At 38.9% G+C, this 17373-nt stretch overlaps 3 protein-coding genes across 4 annotated transcripts; 1 reads left to right on the top strand and 2 right to left on the bottom strand.

The window, feature by feature from the left end:
* Positions 1 to 1408: 1408 nt before the first annotated feature.
* LOC136266823 (long-chain fatty acid transport protein 4-like) lies at positions 1409 to 2764 on the bottom strand. Its single transcript, XM_066061846.1, has 2 exons — positions 2747 to 2764; positions 1409 to 2447 (listed from the first exon to the last, which is right to left on the bottom strand). The coding sequence occupies exons 1-2, from the start codon at positions 2747 to 2749 to the stop codon at positions 1638 to 1640; spliced, it is 813 nt and encodes a 270-aa protein (XP_065917918.1). The 5' UTR covers positions 2750 to 2764; the 3' UTR covers positions 1409 to 1637.
* A 4186-nt stretch (positions 2765 to 6950) lies between these two features.
* LOC136266815 (long-chain fatty acid transport protein 4-like) lies at positions 6951 to 13188 on the bottom strand. Of its 2 annotated transcripts, none has more exons than XM_066061838.1 (6): positions 12952 to 13188; positions 12386 to 12807; positions 11830 to 11979; positions 11698 to 11767; positions 9537 to 9738; positions 6951 to 7962 (listed from the first exon to the last, which is right to left on the bottom strand). In XM_066061838.1, the coding sequence occupies exons 1-6, from the start codon at positions 13113 to 13115 to the stop codon at positions 7018 to 7020; spliced, it is 1953 nt and encodes a 650-aa protein (XP_065917910.1). In that variant the 5' UTR covers positions 13116 to 13188; the 3' UTR covers positions 6951 to 7017. The 2 variants fall into 2 exon arrangements, with proteins under 2 accessions (XP_065917910.1, XP_065917911.1); XM_066061839.1 differs by having other exon boundaries at positions 12389 to 12807.
* A 1801-nt stretch (positions 13189 to 14989) lies between these two features.
* LOC136266822 (large ribosomal subunit protein uL18-like) lies at positions 14990 to 16884 on the top strand. The gene is made up of 8 exons (XM_066061845.1): positions 14990 to 15146; positions 15296 to 15365; positions 15409 to 15524; positions 15587 to 15721; positions 15770 to 15972; positions 16117 to 16294; positions 16573 to 16661; positions 16720 to 16884. Exons 1-8 carry the CDS (start codon positions 15144 to 15146, stop codon positions 16811 to 16813), a joined length of 888 nt encoding a protein of 295 aa, XP_065917917.1. The 5' UTR covers positions 14990 to 15143; the 3' UTR covers positions 16814 to 16884.
* The last annotated feature ends 489 nt before the right edge of the window (positions 16885 to 17373 follow it).

Raw genomic sequence — 17373 nt, 5'->3', positions numbered from 1 at the left:
CTACAAAACACTGTCTTCAGTAAAACCCTTTTACAAACTGGAAATCATTACAATATATAAGTTATGCTTGTCGACGTCATATCATGTTTCAACATGTGTGCAGGGTAAATTTAGGGTAGCTTCAGAAATTTTTATAGTGTTGCTCATTGACATAGCTACGTATATAGGTACTTTTGATATCAAGTTTATGACTTTGTATAATATAATATAATAATAAATCTGTCTCTAGAAAATTGCTACCCATATAGGCATAGCACAAGGGGAATAGGTGGCCCTTTACATTTACAGGTTGAGATACTCTAATAGAACATACAGTAAAGAGTAGTGTAATTACAAAACACTGTTTATCAGTATTAACAAAAAAAAACGCCTGATGTGAATTGAGTTACTACCTATCCACACCCTAGTTAATGTAACTAGAAATTCTCTGGAGATGAAAAATCATGTACCGGCACATCACATGCCAGCAATATCTGTTTAAATATTTTGCAGTACTTGTGCCTTTACCATATGCTAATTCTGTTTTGTAACTCAGTAGATAATATTTGAACATTTAGCAACTTAATTTCAACCAAAATTATCACCAAAATCATTCTCAAAAAGGCCAATTTTTCAAAAATTTATTAAGAGAGCTTATACTATCAGCTCAGCAGCATTCATGTTTTCAGCCATTGAATTTTCATATGCATTTACAAAATTGCTACCAAATTCAATCTCAGAAAGTTGATTTTTCAAATTTCTTTGGGGAGCGTATACTAATGTGCATAGCTTAGCTAGATCTCATACTATACTAATTCTGTTTTCCAGTTCAGTAACTATACAATTAGCATTCTTACTTCCAGTGTTAAACTATAAAACTTCAGTCAAAATTGCCACCAAATTAAATCTCAGAACATTAATTTCCCCCCCCCCCTGAGGAGGCTCATGCTTCGTACACTGGATTTACTTCTACCAGTGTGCCCCCCTTCCCTTAGCAAAATCCTATAGCTAGATCCACCTCTGGCGTGATTATTCAGCTGGCATCACCTCCTGTGACCACCCCATGAATAAATACTAACATAGCTATGGTGCATGGGTAATAGTGTTCAGAATTAGATGTAATCTGTTGTTATGTGGTGTCTGGAATTTGAAAAATGTACATTTATATGCATTCACATTTCATGATGGAAACATTCTTACTGTACCTATGTAGAACCAAGAAACCTGTAGTCCAGCTAGTCGCCTCTGTGTGGCTTAGTGTATGCACAACTCCAAAATCCACCAGTTTAGATGAGTTTCTGTAATGGTACCACCACACAAGCAAGCATGATGTCCGAGCAGTACTGTTTTAAGGCAGTAAGGTCAGCTGTGCAGGATTACACGCCCTACCAATCCCTAATACTAGCGTATACCATTTGTACTCCCTGCAGCTACTACAAGAAGGCAAAGAGTAATTTCAAACACACAGGTGCCATCATTAAATTATTAAATCTAGAAAAACAGTAAGCTCTAATATCTACACTCTAAAATTTGTACTCCTTGTCACAAATCTTCTTGTAGACTTCTTCAGTTAGAGGAATGTATATCTTACTGGCTGGGTCCAGGGAGTAGAGAGGATCACTAATATGTTTGATGTCAAATGATTCTTCCCTCAAATGTCATTTGATGATCTTCTCAGTTGCCGTATACTCCAGTTTCTCGACTACACGTACAAACAGAGGAACAGCATAAGTCGGTAATCGTTGTTGTAGTTCCCTTGACAACTCATCCATGTCAATACCATCTTGTTGTACAATAGCTATCATACCAGCACGACCCTCTGCTCCAGGTACCTCCACTCCATAACAAGCCACTTGGAGATTCTTGTACACTTTAGCAGTGGTGTTCTCTACTTCTGTAGTTGACACATTCTCACCACGCCAGCGGAACGTATCCCCAGTCCTGTCAGTGAAATAAACATATCCCAAGTCGTCCATTTTCACGATATCACCAGTACGGAAAAAGCGGTCCCCTCTGCTGAACACATCTGTTAACACTTTCTTTTGTGTCTGATTTGAGAGTCCTTTATAACCAGTGTACTCTCTAAGGAGATCATTTTGTATAATCTTCCCAATCAGCTCTCCTGGTTCATTATAATCAACTACTTCACAATAACCTGATGAATTTCTTATTGGTTCATTAGTATCTGGGTCAATACGTACAATCTTTAAAGGATAGGCTGCTGGGACCAACACGGAGAGAAATCCAACAGATCCAACTTTACCCGTGATGTTTCCCAAACCGCAATTGCCTTCTGTAGCACCATAGAATTCACCAATTTGTGTAATTTGAAAACGTTCTTTAAGCTCTTCCCAAATGTGTGCACGTAGTCCATTGCCATAGGCTAGTCTGACACTGTGTTGCTTGTCAACTGGTTTAACAGGTTGAGCCAGTAGGAAGCGGCAGATCTCACCAATGTATTGCACTGCCTAGATAGAAATAAAAAACAGGTGAACGTGTGTGTGTGGGTATGTGTGTGTGTGTGTATGATGCTTATGTGTGGATGCGTGACTTCAATAATGTTTAAATGAATGCTAGAAATTAGGATTCGAATGTTTGAATGAAATATGAATGTTTTTTAGTAACTAAAACCCATAATTAAAATTTCAGATCTCAGGAATAAAAACCTATTGTTGCTTGGCAGTTGTGAATGCAATTGAACATATTCACACATAGGAGTTATTTCTTTACAACCAAGCTCTTTTAATAATGCAACCAAATTACTCACCATCCTATGTTAGATAATGTTGAGCTAGTCATTCAGCACATTTAAATTTCGCGAGTCTGAAGCAATTTCTTTTCCTGCCTGGTATATGCGTCACTGTTTGGTTAATTGATGGTCCGGAAGACCTCAACAAGTGCAGCTCTTAAATCTACAGTGACTGTGCTATGTTCCTACAATTTTAATGTAAAAACAAGTAATGTAAAGTAGCTTCGTTTGCAACTAGTAGCTGATAGATATAACAATGTCCATATGATGGTGTCTACCTGTAATGTGATAGCTAAGTCTGGTACTGGGACTTTCCCTCACTATGTGTACAACGTACAGCTAACACTCAGATGTTACAGTCAATTTCAGGTTGCTTGCATGCAAAATGAAAACGAACAATTCATACACGTGAGTTGACAACATGATTATGTGAATGCACATCGCATAGAAGCATTATCCTTTTAACTAAATGTAAGTCAATCCATGCACATCGTGCTATGCAGTCAGCCCCTGTCGTTGGCAAGCAGTAATCAACCCTTTCCTCCCTTTTATCAGTCACCTAAATGCCAATTAGCTAATGCTCAATATATGAGCGATACCTAGGCTACCCGACAATGCACAAAATACCAGTGAATCACTTTAGAATAGGCTTGAGTTCATTATGTTTTTGAAATTGTGCTATTGAGTAATGCTCCAAAATTCCCCAATTATGCTCAGTTGTGTACCAATGTGCCCAAAATATACTGTTGAAAAATTGTATCCTGATTGCTCTATTAGAGTATTTGATAACTGTGAACATATATATCCCAAAATGTGGTGACTGCTCTATTAGAGAATATAAATCTTCAGCTACTAGCTGATTTTTATTGTATTTACTTTTATTATTAAACTATTGTAATCTGCAAGCTCCATGGTACTTTAGATATAATGACTATAACACTGTCTTCAGTAAAGCCCCTTTACAAACTGGAATCCTTACAATTATGCTTGTCAATGTCATATCATGCTTCAACACGCGTGCAGAGGTGGATTAGGAGGAGGGGGGAAGGGGGCACAGTGCCCTTCAGAAATTTTTCTCAGTGTTGGTCATTGAACATAGTAGGCCCCTTAGATATAATTTTGCTACAGTTTATAATTGTGTAGTCTATAATCTGTCTCTAATTTCCCATACAGGCATCAGGTGGAGATTGAGATACTCTAATAGAACAGTCATCCAGTATCTATATAATTATAGCAATTTTCAGACTATTTTTAAAATTGCATAATTTGAATATTTTAGATTCCATATTTGCAAAGGAACATTCCACTAAGCAAGATGTGAAGAAATATTCTTAATATCTTTTTTTGTTATCATTTTATGACTCAAAATGTCTGACAGTGTAAAGAATTTTCTGTATGGACTTGCCCATTGAAAATATGGCACTGCTACAGTAATTGGCTATAACTTGAGTGAACATGTGCATGAAATTTTTACTGTAGTGAAATGAACAAGTGTACACATTGAAAATGTAATTACAAACCATGTTTGCCCACTATAACACTGTTATGATTGCTAATTTGTATACTGCTTTGGTACATATTAAATCCATAGTTAGGCACCAATGTAAATTCCAACAATAAAAATGCCTTTATTCATTGCTTTTGATTTCATATTAACTATTAGGTATGCCATGAATCTCATCTATATTAAATGTAGCACTTTGACCCCTGTATCTTCAGCACACAGCCAAATCACCAAATCACTATTATATCACTTTACACACATATATATTAAGAACTTATTTTGGTGATCTTAGCCACCATAATCACTTCAATGCAACTTCATATAGTGTGTAAAGCACATTTATATTAAGCAGTATTGAATGGTATCACCCTTAAGCTATGGCACATAGGTCTACTAATACAGCAAAATCTTTGATTAAGTGGGCAGTGAAAAACAACCATTTAAGCATTCCTACATGAATATATCTACCAGACACTATTATGTAACAAAATAGACGAATGTATTGCTAGCAGCATTACCATAATTAGCAGCCCTAGGCTTATCACAGATACAAAACCATGTTTATAACCCGCTAATACCCGCAGCAAATAACTATCAAAATACATGTTCATCGTCGGCAGAAGGTTACACTACAACATAAAATCCATGTTACAAGAGCATACCTCCGGATTCCAGTACAGTTTGTGTTGGAAAAATCTGCAAAATCATACTCAAATGCAAAAATCACCATCATATTTGGATTCAGCGCTCCAGATTATAAATCCCTTTAGGGCTACTGAAACTGGCAGTAAAAGTGCTGGTCAGGCCATGATTTGCATAATAATAGCAGTGTCACTGCTCCCAATGAATAATCTGTGGGGAAAATAATTAAGTAAACTTTAATTTACGATATCTTTATGATGGCTTTACGGAATTTTACAAGGTAAAGATTAAAACGTGCGTAAGTGACTGCAGATTGAAAACACGGGTATGGATAACAATTTCAGTAAGTTTATAATTGTTACTTGTACAGTGTAATTGAAAGTATAAAATTTGGGAGGTCTGAATTGCTACTATATATATAAAGCTGAAAAGGCGTCTGTCTGTCTGTCTATATTCCTTTGACGTCAGACGTTTATCTCGCTAACTGATACATGTATCAAAGCAGTTGCTGTGTCAAACAAAGTGCACATCATCTAAGAAATGCATCATTTTTAAATGAAGCTTCTAACTGCCGTCATTCGTCATTTACAGCACGATTAGTACAAGGGTGTAGACAAAAATTCTCTTGAATTCTTTCTGTAAACAGCATGCAGACCACAAGTAAACAGCTTTCCATTCAACTTAAGCTGGCCCATACCAGTGCTGTAGGGCAGTGTATACTGATGCCAGGGCCGCCCATGGAAAGGAGGGGGGAGGGGGGGTAAAAAGATCGATATACTCAGTCCAGATCGAAATACTCTAATAGAGCAGTCACAGTATAGCAGTGTAGCAAGCTACATGTGTAGTTAGGGAATTTTTGTCACTAGATAGCTACAAGATTAAACTTAGTGTAAAGTGCATGACATTGTAAACAGTCCTACACCATAGGGGCAGGTACCAGTGCTAGTACTCTAATAAAACAGTTAAGAGCAGTGTAATTATAAAACATTGTTTATCAGCTAAAACACCGTTCCGTTCTGAATTGAGTTGCTGACTATATCCACACCCTAGTCAATGTGACTAGAAACTCTCTGCAGATGAAAAATCATGCACCGGCACACACTGCACATATATGTTTAAATATTTTGCAGTGCATGTGCTTTACCTTATGCTAATTCTGTTTTGTGGCTCAGTAGTGAACGTTCAACAACTTAAATTTCAGTCAGACTCAAAATTGTCACCAAAATCATTCTCAAAGTCAGTTTTTAGAGCTCAGACCTTGTAGTACCAGCTCAGTAGCACTCATGCTTCCAGTATTGAATTTTCATAAACATTCACAAATTCAATCTCAGATATATTAATTTTTCAAATTTTCCTTGGGGAGCAGCCTTGACCCTACACTATAATTTCAGCTATACCATAGATACTATTATTCTGATATGTAGAATATACTATCTATGGCTATACTATTAGCATTCATACTTCCAGTGTTGAACTATTAAATTTCGGTCACAATTCAATCTTAGAATGTTAATTTCCAAGGTTCATGCTTCAAATTTTGCAGTATGGATCACTTCTATCAGTGTGCCCCCCACCCCCCTCCTAGATTTGCCCTTGATGTGATTATTCAGTTAGACAACTGAATGTCACCTCCTGTGACCCCCAAAAGTAAATACCAACATAGCTTCGGTGCATGGGTAATAATAGTGTCTGGAATTAGATGTAGTCTGTTGTTCTGTGGTGTCTGGAATTGGAAAAAATGCTCTACATTTATAATTCACGATGGAAACATTCTTACTGTACCTGTGCAGAAATCAAGGAACGTTTATTACACCCGTAGTCCAGCTAGTCACCTCAGTGTGGCACATGCAATGTACGAACAACTCCAAAATCCATCAGTTAGATAAGTTACTCTGTTACTATGAAATACAGTATTGATACCACCACACAAGCAAGCATGATGTTCAAGCAGTGCTGTTTTGCGGCAGTGATGTCACCTGTACGGGGTCACTCCCTACCAATTTGGAAATTCCCCTAGTACTAGTGTACCATTTGTGATCAGCGTACTCCCTGTAGCTACCGCAAGAAAGCAAAGGGTAAGTTCAAACACACAGGTGCCATCATTATTAAATCTAGAAAAACAGTTATCTCTAATAGCTACAATCTAAAATTTGTACTCCTTGTCACAAATCTTCTTGTAGACTTCTTCAGTTAGAGGAATGTATATCTTACTGGCTGGGTCCAGGAAGTAGAGAGGATCACTAATATGTTTGATGTCAAATGATTCTTCCCTCAAATGTCGTTTGATGATCTTCTCAGTTGCCGTATACTCCAGTTTCTCGACTACACGTACAAACAGAGGAACAGCATAAGTCGGTAATCGTTGTTGTAGTTCCCTTGACAACTCATCCATGTCAATACCATCTTGTTGTACAATAGCTATCATACCAGCACGACCCTCTGCTCCAGGTACCTCCACTCCATAACAAGCCACTTGGAGATTCTTGTACACTTTAGCAGTGGTGTTCTCTACTTCTGTAGTTGACACATTCTCACCACGCCAGCGGAACGTATCCCCAGTCCTGTCAGTGAAATAAACATATCCCAAGTCGTCCATTTTCACGATATCACCAGTACGGAAAAAACGGTCCCCTCTGCTGAACACATCCGTTAACACTTTCTTTTGTGTCTGATTTGAGAGTCCTTTGTAACCAGTGTATTCTCTAAGGAGATCATTTTGTATAATCTTTCCAATAAGCTCTCCTGGTTCATTGTAATCGACTATTTCACAAAAACCTGATGAATTTCTTATTGGTTCATTAGTATCTGGGTCAATACGTACAATCTTTAAAGGATAGGCTGCTGGGACTAACACAGAGAGAAATCCAACAGATCCAACTTTACCCGTGGTGTTTCCCAAACTGCAATTGCCTTCTGTAGCACCATAGAATTCACCAATTCGTGTAATTTGAAAGCGTTCCTTAAACTCTTCCCAAATGTGTGCACGTAGTCCATTGCCATAGGCTAGTCTGACATTGTGCTGCTTGTCAACTGGCTTAACAGGCTGAGCTAGTAGGAAGCGGCAGATCTCACCAATGTATTGCACTGCCTAGATATATAGATATAAAAAACAGGTGAACTATGTGGGTAGTGTATAGTCAGGGCCACCGACGGGGGTGGGGGGTAAAACGACTGGGGCATTTTGCCCTCTTTGTAAGGGGACCCAAAGAGGCCTCATAGCTACACAATAACTATATCCACACATACAATAAAACTGAACGAACACACAGCAGTGTAAACCTTCCCTGTAGACTCGAAGACACAGTAAGAGATAGCTAGAAAATTCATAAGATCCATAGCAAATGGGTGTATTTCCAGGGACAACAAACTATTACTCATAATACATCTTATAAGGAGCACTGTGACTTTTTTATCAAGATTGAGATACTCTGATAGAATAGTCACCCTAATACAGCAGTCAGGAAAATATTCAGCTACTCTAACAAACTGTAAAATCTCACATTCAATTTCAGAGGGTACAGTGTTTAAATTTTTCCTAGGTGGTACGTATTTGGCAGAAAGCTTACTATAAAATAGCTTACCGTACACAAGAAAATTTTGACACACAAAAAAAAGAATTCACACTTCAGTAGATTTGACAAATAAAATGTTGGCGAAAATCAAGAAATTATAGACAAAAACTGTACTTTTAAAGGTGCTTATAAACATTTGATGAATTAAAACCAATTCGTCAATTTTTGTTGACGTCAAAATTTCCTTGCGTACGGTACTATAAAATTCAAGCTCAAGATACCCTAATAGATCAATCACTCTAATACAAGTCAAGTAAACATTAATATTATACTGATAAACTATTGAAATACTCTCATACTCAAGGGTATAAATTTTTTAAAATTTCCTGGGGGGCACACATGCTAAAGGTATAAATCAGGGTCCCACATTCTGAATTTGTCCTGGGCCCTCAAGGGCCCTGAGTGTAGTGCATGTATTTAAACAAATGCTAGAAATTACTATTTGTAGTAACTAAAACCCACAATTATACTTTTCAGATTATTGTATTTAAGGAATAAAGGCCCTATTGTGAGAATTCTAAACACCTACTTGATTAAATATTCCTTGACGCAGTCAGCAAAGTGAGTATAGACAATAGCAAAGCACAAGCTTTATCATAACAAACAACTTTACACCTAGTGTGTGTCCTGCCTGGTAGTGCTTTCAGTTGCAAACACCTAATTATAGATACTAGCTACCTACCTTTGAGCGATTTGAATTCACATTCGAATGCTCTTAAACCTTGTGTGTGTTTGTGTGTGTGTGTGTATGTGTGTGTGTGTGTGTGTGTGTGTGTGTGTGTGTGTGTGTGTGTGTGTGTGTGTGTGTGTGTGTGTGTGTGTGTGTGTGTGTGTGTGTGTGTGTGCATACGTGCGTGCGTGCGTGCGTGTGTGTGTGTGTGCATTCATACATGGACCCATGCTACTAATGTTGTCGTAGTAGAATCCATGTCCCTTCTATCATCTGGTGCCCTATCCACCCTACTGAGGGTCTGGCCTAAATAAAATGGCTCGCAAAAAGGCTCCTGTGTTTGGGTACCTCCCATACATAATCTAGACATGTAACATCCACTTAGACAAGACAAAATACCCTAACAGCACAACCACTCACCGTGCACTGATACTTGATACAGTCATTCCAGAAGTTGCTAGCAGAGAACTTCTTCCTCAGGGCTACAGTACTACCCTGGTTGATCATCTGTCCTATCCCCAACACGTTAGCGTTGGTGTGGTAGAGCGGTAAAGCTGTGTAGATGATGTCTGACCCTGTTACATTGAAGAACTTCTCAATCCCTCTGGCCATGTAGAAGTACCTAATAGTCAAACAGAAAAACCTTAACTCTACAACTCTACACTAGGGCACATCAGGCATTGTAAACCTCAATGTTTAGGCCGTGTAAGTTACCTGCACCTTAAACTTTGTAACATAGTTGATATGTATAGTGGCCAATGAAGTGGTAACTCCAAACCACCAGTCACCACCATATAAACCATTGTCACTCTCTGTCTGGTGCACATTAATAAAAATAAATGCCAGGGACTGAACAGATGCTGGTTATTGCTCACTGAATAACTGATTAATCAATCAGAGGTCAGGGGAGGATCCAGGAGCTGGTAAGGGGAGGGGCACAAACAGGCTAAGTTGTAGGTGGTTGGGAAGAGCCAGATTCTCTTGTTAGTTGCTGCATTTTTGAAGAAACAAATAATCACCTCTTAATAGTGTCTCACTTGATTTTTGTCATTTTGACCTTTACAGATGGTTGTGAAGTCTTAAAAGCTGTTAAAAGGCTCCAAATGTCTTAAACAGCAGCAACACGATAAGTATTTTTAGAAGCGCTTGATATGCACAAAGGTGATAGTTTCATAGCCAGTTTGGATTGGTTTACTTTGGTTTCAGGTGAATTTGTAATAAATACTATTAAAATGCCATATTTTCATGAGTTTTATAGCTAAACTGATCTTGGCCTGACATACAAAGTTCAGCTAGTGTTTTAATCAGAAGTATGGCAGGCTCCTCCACAAGGTAGGTAGGGGGCCCAAATGCCCCATCCACGATCTGCCATTGGAGGTTTCTAGAACTCCAATAACTGGTGAAAAAAAAACCATTAATAGGCTGCCACATGTTTAATTCAAACACACTAACAGTTGAGTAGCTAAAAAAGTGGTGAACACACTGATCACTGTAATTCAGTAACTGGTATCTTAGCAATGTTTTTTTTGCTATGTATCAGTGGTCATCCACTATTAACCCTTAAACCCACACGTAATTTTTAGTAACAATGCACTGAAAATGCATATGCCAATATATCGGCTTTTACGCATGGCCTCAAACAAAACGCTGCAGCTGTTGAACTAATAACTCTACGGCTACGCAATTTGTGCTGCTATATTTGTGATGTAATAAGGAATAATATGATACCAAGGGATTTACCCTTCGACACATGTATGGGGCCAAAACTCACCAAGAAACAACATGTACGTAATTAAAACATGCATGCCAATACATACCTCCAGAAAATGGATCAAAACTCCGTCTCAGTTCACTGTATCGAGCTGAAATAAATGCTAGTAGATTCGCCATGCATTGGAGAATCACGGCATATAAAGCTCACGTGAGTCAGACATTCATAAAAATGGCTGGCAGACCATGTGTTCACGAGGTAGGGGAAACCAGACGTCGATCTTCAGCTCGTCATAACAATTGAGTGAATGTTGTTACAATGGTTATTCATTGCCGTTTAAGTAGCCCAATGAATGTACTTTCCAGTGATAGGTGGTTTTTGGACTAATGTAATTAGACAAGCTTCATACACCGCAGGTTTAGAAGCCATCACACATTCATCCATTAGTAATAATAATAATTGTACGTATTTTGAGTTTTATAAAAAAACGCTGATATATCGGCGCATGCAGGTTAAGTAGTGAATAAAATTTTATAGGTGCACACCTCTAATGCTGGGTCCATTTAAAAACCAAGTCCAAAAGAAATAAACATCTATATGTACGAGATAGCTTGTAGGGACAAAGACACTACAATCAGCACAGTTCAACTATTCATCCCTCACTATATATACCACAACAGGATTACAAACACACAAATTGGTAACAAAGGTGGATATACTTCGATATGTGTACATTAGACTATGTAAAGAGGTACAAGATTTAGCGATGCTATAACCAAAAGGTCATTATATTTTTGTATGTATAGGGTCATTTTTAAGGGTACAAGGTTATTCAGGATCACTGACTAGAATGAAGTACCAAATTAGTACCTGCTGTGCTTCACTATGGCAGGCTTGGGTAGACCAGTTGTTCCCGAAGTGTAAATATAAAACAAAGTCCCTAGAGAATGAACAGTCAACAACATCACATACGATTACAACTGTTATGCAGTTAGTGCATACCTGAGAATGACTTGACATACTCTGGATTACTTGGAGGCTGTTTAGAAGCAGTCTCTAGTTTATCATCCAATGCAATGGCATTGGGGACATCAGAGGCAAACCCACGAGCACACATCATTCTGCACTCTCTCCTACCATCAATGTCATTGCCTAGTTGAAGTAAAAAAACCTAAGACTACTACTGCCTCACGGACAAGGCTTAACACAACAATACTAGGTGATGTATTGATGCAAGCACATAAAATTCGTATGAAAGGATATGCACACAATTTTATGAACAGGCAAAGAACAGCTAGAGCATTTTCATATTACACGCTATTTCACCATAGGATTTATTAATGCCCCCACCCCCTCACCAATATAATAGCATACTTGATTGTAAAATAAACTGAAAGTTAAGTCTTAATAGATCAGTACTTGGCTGTTATTGCAATGTTCATATTGTATTCAGATACAGTGGATTGCAAGACGGTTGTCATTCTTCAATTTACAATTTCTCAAATAAGAATACATACAAAGGAGTGTAGGTTATGGTCTTACGTAGCTACAAACTGACCACCTTCTAATGATGAAGCAATACTGACTATCACTTCAGAGAACTGTTTCCCATACACCACACATCTTGCCTCTGACACAGTGATACAGTGGACCAATGCATCACCACGCAGGTTTGTGTTGATGAGAGCAGCATGTATTCCGACCTTTGCCATTCCCAGCCATAGTCCAACATATTCTGGTGAGTTTTCTAATACTACAGCTACTACATCTCCACAGTGGAAGCCTTCGCTCATGAAATAGTTGGCAACGGAGTTAGAATAGTTTTCTAAATCTTGGAAACTCCACGTCTGATCTTCATACAAAATGGCTGCCTTGTCCTTGTGCTTGGCAAGTGATTGAGCAAACATGTCAGGTATGGTAGTATCGTTGGCAGTGTTGCGTCGCATCTCTCCCTGCACACTCAATAATGCCATCAATGCTCTACAATACACACAATAATAATATACAATACCACAATTGCATGATTCTATTTAAAAGGTCACATTGATGACCTCAACTGGCATCTGTGTATTAAATATGAATTCAGATGAAAGGTCCTGATATATACTGTTGTGGATAACTCACCGGAAATCCCTGGGGAACGTTTGCAGTTGTTTCACGAACTTCCACCCACCAAACATTAGAAAAGCACCTAACGAAATTCCAATAGAGCCCAAAACTGGGCTACCCAACAGCCAAAGTCCTGAACCGACCAGTACTCCAGTAAGCAGTGCTTTTCCCGGCTTCATGGCAGGTCAGGTTAGTTTTTGGTGTGCACTAAATTATTGGAGTCGGCACTGCTACAGCACATGCGCATTACAAAACACGTGGTCATCCCCATATAAAAGGCATGGCCCTTGGCATTTCTTATTCAGGAGGCTCAGGAAGATTTGCTGTCGGAGCAACGTACGAGTAGCTTGTTCCGCTCTTAGACCAGTCACTGGTCTGCTCTGGGGAAAGTCTCCGGACTTGATGGCAGAAAGTGTCAGCCATGATTGGTGCCAGGTTCGTTTCGTTCCTCACAATGCGAAGAAGCTCTTTTGGGCTGAGTAGAGGACGAGCGGGCCTTTCGTCGAAGCACAGTCATGCAAATGGCAGTTTATGCTGCTAACACAACGGAGCTCACTCTCCTTGAGCCTCCTTTATAATTAAAACAATTGCACACACATAACACTTTTCGACGTGGGCTTTAAGGTGGCCAGCTAGCGGTACCAGGAAGGAAGGAAAAAAACATAAGCCAGCTACGTGTCGTTTGAAGTGAGAAAGGTGAAAGGTCTTTGATAAGGGTAATGTACACTTCTTTGAATGGTCACATCTGAAGAACCACAACAACCTATACGTGTGACCTCAAAGTCAGCAGTTCCCTTGACAACTAAACTTAGCTATCACAACATATTAATTATAATGCTGTCCAACAAGTACTAGCTGCACATTTGCAAACCCTCTACCTGACATACTGAGCAACTTTTAGGCCAGGCAAACTTGATTAATTGTTTCTCATCCACGCTGTACCTCTTTCTACCCTACCACCTCTATTTTCATTATTGCTGTTATCAATCACATTCACACTTATTTTGATGCTAAGAAGGCTGGCTATCATTTTACACCACAGCAAATGTCACTTGCACCTCAGAAATGTAAGTACTAGTTCTTAAAAGGCTTTAGCGAACCTTTATAGTAAAGCTGTATAATGAAAAATGACATCCCACCCGCATGGAAATCCAAATTTTTGTAGATGAGAAACAAGTAATCAAGTTTGCTTGGCCTTAGGGGGAAGTAACAGTGACTTCTGAAATAAATAAAATGATCCATTTCTCTTCTACAGTGAGACCGGACCAGTTGCAGTGCCATGAAAATAAAATAAAGTCTCTCAGACAGGCACTTCTTTGGTCATAAATCTCTAATAGAACACTCGGACTATACCCATTACACAGCAGTCAGCAAGTTCTACATGCAGGTACCACACAGCTTATATTTGACAGATAAGCAGATTCCATGGCTTCCTTCTAATATTGACATGATAACTGTTCTGTTCTCATTCCATAGAAATTTGATTCGCATTGTAAAGTTTGGCCACATTATCTTCTGTGTTAACCAGGGGTGTGTTTGTGTGACTCTGCATATCCAATAAGTAACCCAGCCAAAGGAATTGGTCCATGCTAACAAATAATTTGATCATCTTTGAGAGTACACCGCTTTACACACATACAATATGTACTGAAAATAAAATTTTACTATGCAAAGAAATTCAGCGATTTTACATACTGGTTTAGTTCTGAAACAAACAGTTCACTCTCAACCCAACAGTCTGGCTTGCACTCCGGATTGTATGTGACATACTCCACGAATATCTTTCTGTAAATGTGTTGAAGCGTATTGAGCAGACTTCCTCTGCTAGTGTCTGTATTTAAAATAATTTTAATTCCAGTAGGTGACTCGTAGTAGTGTAGCTTGTAATGTGAAGTCTTGTAGCTCACAAAAGAGTCCTTGGAAGTCTTTTCTGACATTCTTGAGATGAAGGACTTGATGGAAAATATCATACCATACATTAACTTGAATTCTTCGTCCTGAGATAAACTATTGTGAGTTTTCTTTGCGTTCCAAGCATTGTAGTAAAGACACGTACCATTTTTGTTGAAGATGTAGATGTTGTAAATCGTCATGACTGAAGAAGACCGTATGCTAATAAATACGCGCACTTGTACCGATTTCTCTTCGGATACTTCCGGGTAGCATCTTACCGTCTTGTTGAAGAAAGCCGCTGTAGAGGGAGAAAAATGGTACGGTGAAGTGTAGAAGTATAAAATAATCACACCTTATATCAGTTCATAGTCACTTTATGTAAAGTTTGTTACTAGCGGGCTTGATGGAGACGGATACAATTGTAGCACGTGCTGGTCGTCAGCTGTAATGTGTGTTGTTCTTGTAGCCTTTCGTGAAAGCCATCAAGCGTAAAGCGTACTTCAAGAGGTACCAGGTCAAGTTTAAGAGACGAAGAGGTAAGCGTGGTTCAGCTGACCGTCAACCATTCTATTCTTCCAGAGGGCAAGACGGACTATTATGCTCGTAAGCGGCTCGTCATACAAGACAAGAACAAATACAACACACCTAAGTATCGCATGATAGTCCGCTTCACGAACAAAGATATCATTTGTCAAGTAAGACAGTTCACAAATTAATACCACTTGTGTGTTAAGTTCCACGTGTCACGCCATCACAGATAGCCTATGCTAGGATAGAGGGTGATGTGATCATTGCTGCGGCTTACTCACATGAGCTGCCTAACTATGGTATTAAGGTTGGACTCACAAATTACTCTGCTGCTTATGCTACTGGTTTGCTGTTAGCCAGAAGAGTAAGTAAAAATCCTTTTGACTCGTTGGTCAAATCTTACTTCAAACAGTTGCTGACAAAGTACAATTTGGCGGACAAATATTCCGGCCAAGAAGATGTGAATGGAGAATACTACAGTGTGGAAGACAACACGGAGGGTCCTGGAGCATTTAGAGCTTTCTTAGATGCCGGCCTCACCAGGACAACAACTGGTAACCGAGTGTTTGCTGCAATGAAAGGAGCTGCAGATGGTGGGATAGATGTACCTCACAGGTGAGTAAAACCCTCCTCTTGTAACTTTTAAAGTAGTGGCCTCCATTAGTAAAATACCTAGCTGTATACATATTGATTTAGAAACGTGTGCGTGCTTGTAGTGTTAGTGTAGGTCATGAGACTGCTTCTTGTTTCAATCTTTAGTCCAAAGTGTTTGGTCGGTTATGATCAGGAGTCCGAAGAATTGAATGCTGATGTCTTGAGGAAGTACCTGTTTGGTGGACATGTTGCTGACTATATGAGGTTGCTGCAAGATGAGAATGAGGAGAAATACAAAACACACTTCTCTCAATTCATCAAGGCTGGCATAACAGCAGACAATGTAAGCTGTGACTTGAACCCTGACACCAGACACTTGGTTAACGTCCCGAACTATTCATTAGTACAAAATCTAACTTGGAAAATGAGAACATGTTGGTTGTCCCAAGGTGTCATTACACTTAAACCTATTAATGTGGATGCCTACATAATCCAGAGACTTAGTTATGGTCCCAAAGTATCTTAGTACAAGGGAAGGCCAGGACACCATTGGTCGGTCCCATGTGATGCAGCACTTGTTGCTATGTCCATACAGTAGGTTATAATGGCATCTTGTTACAGATGGAGACGATGTATAAAAATGCATATGCAAAGATTCGGGAAGATCCTACAGCAAAGCCGAAACCGAAGAAAGAAGTTAAACCAAAACAGTGAGTTAACTAAGTGTTGCACAGTGTACATGTAATTATATTTCATCTTTTTTTGTAGATGGAATCGCAAGAAGATGTCACTACAGCAACGCAGGGCTAGAGTAGCTCAAAAGAAGGCAGCCTTTTTGCGAAAGATACAGAATGAAGCATAGTGGAACAAATGGCAAATGTTGCATTACTAAAATTAATGTAAAATTTCATTATAATTGACTGGAAATAATAATTATGTAATCAGCTTATTTAAACAAGGTCACAGCAATGCAACTGTGATTATGAAAATTGTTTTGCTAGAAAAGGCATGGGTATTTTTTTTATTTGTAACAATTTTCTTTAATGAGTAATTCTCAATTGGTACAAGCCAGAAGTTATAGGTGTCGACACTTCCTGGCATGGATAAAACAAAGTCACCACTAGTAATACTTTCATCATAGTGATGGTGGTCGATAAAAAAATTAAGAAATCTTGACACACAGCATACCGTATATGACCGTATAGAAGCCCGGGCGTTTATTTCCTATAAACCATTTTTGACCCGGCGTTTAAACGAGACCGGCGTTAATTTGGACCCGGGCGTTTATTTCTTACTAGCCACTCGTTGAGAATGACAGGTCCCAGTAAAAGTACCTACGAAATACGAAATCCATAGCCCATCACGTACATAAACCCATTTGGACTCCTCTGCTGGGTGAAACATTGGAAGTCGGGCGGAAAG

This window comes from Dysidea avara, chromosome 9, assembly GCF_963678975.1.
Source record: "Dysidea avara chromosome 9, odDysAvar1.4, whole genome shotgun sequence".
Taxonomy (NCBI): domain Eukaryota; kingdom Metazoa; phylum Porifera; class Demospongiae; order Dictyoceratida; family Dysideidae; genus Dysidea; species Dysidea avara.
The sequence above is the reverse complement of the archived record's forward strand: the minus strand, read 5'-3'. Positions and strand labels throughout refer to the sequence as shown.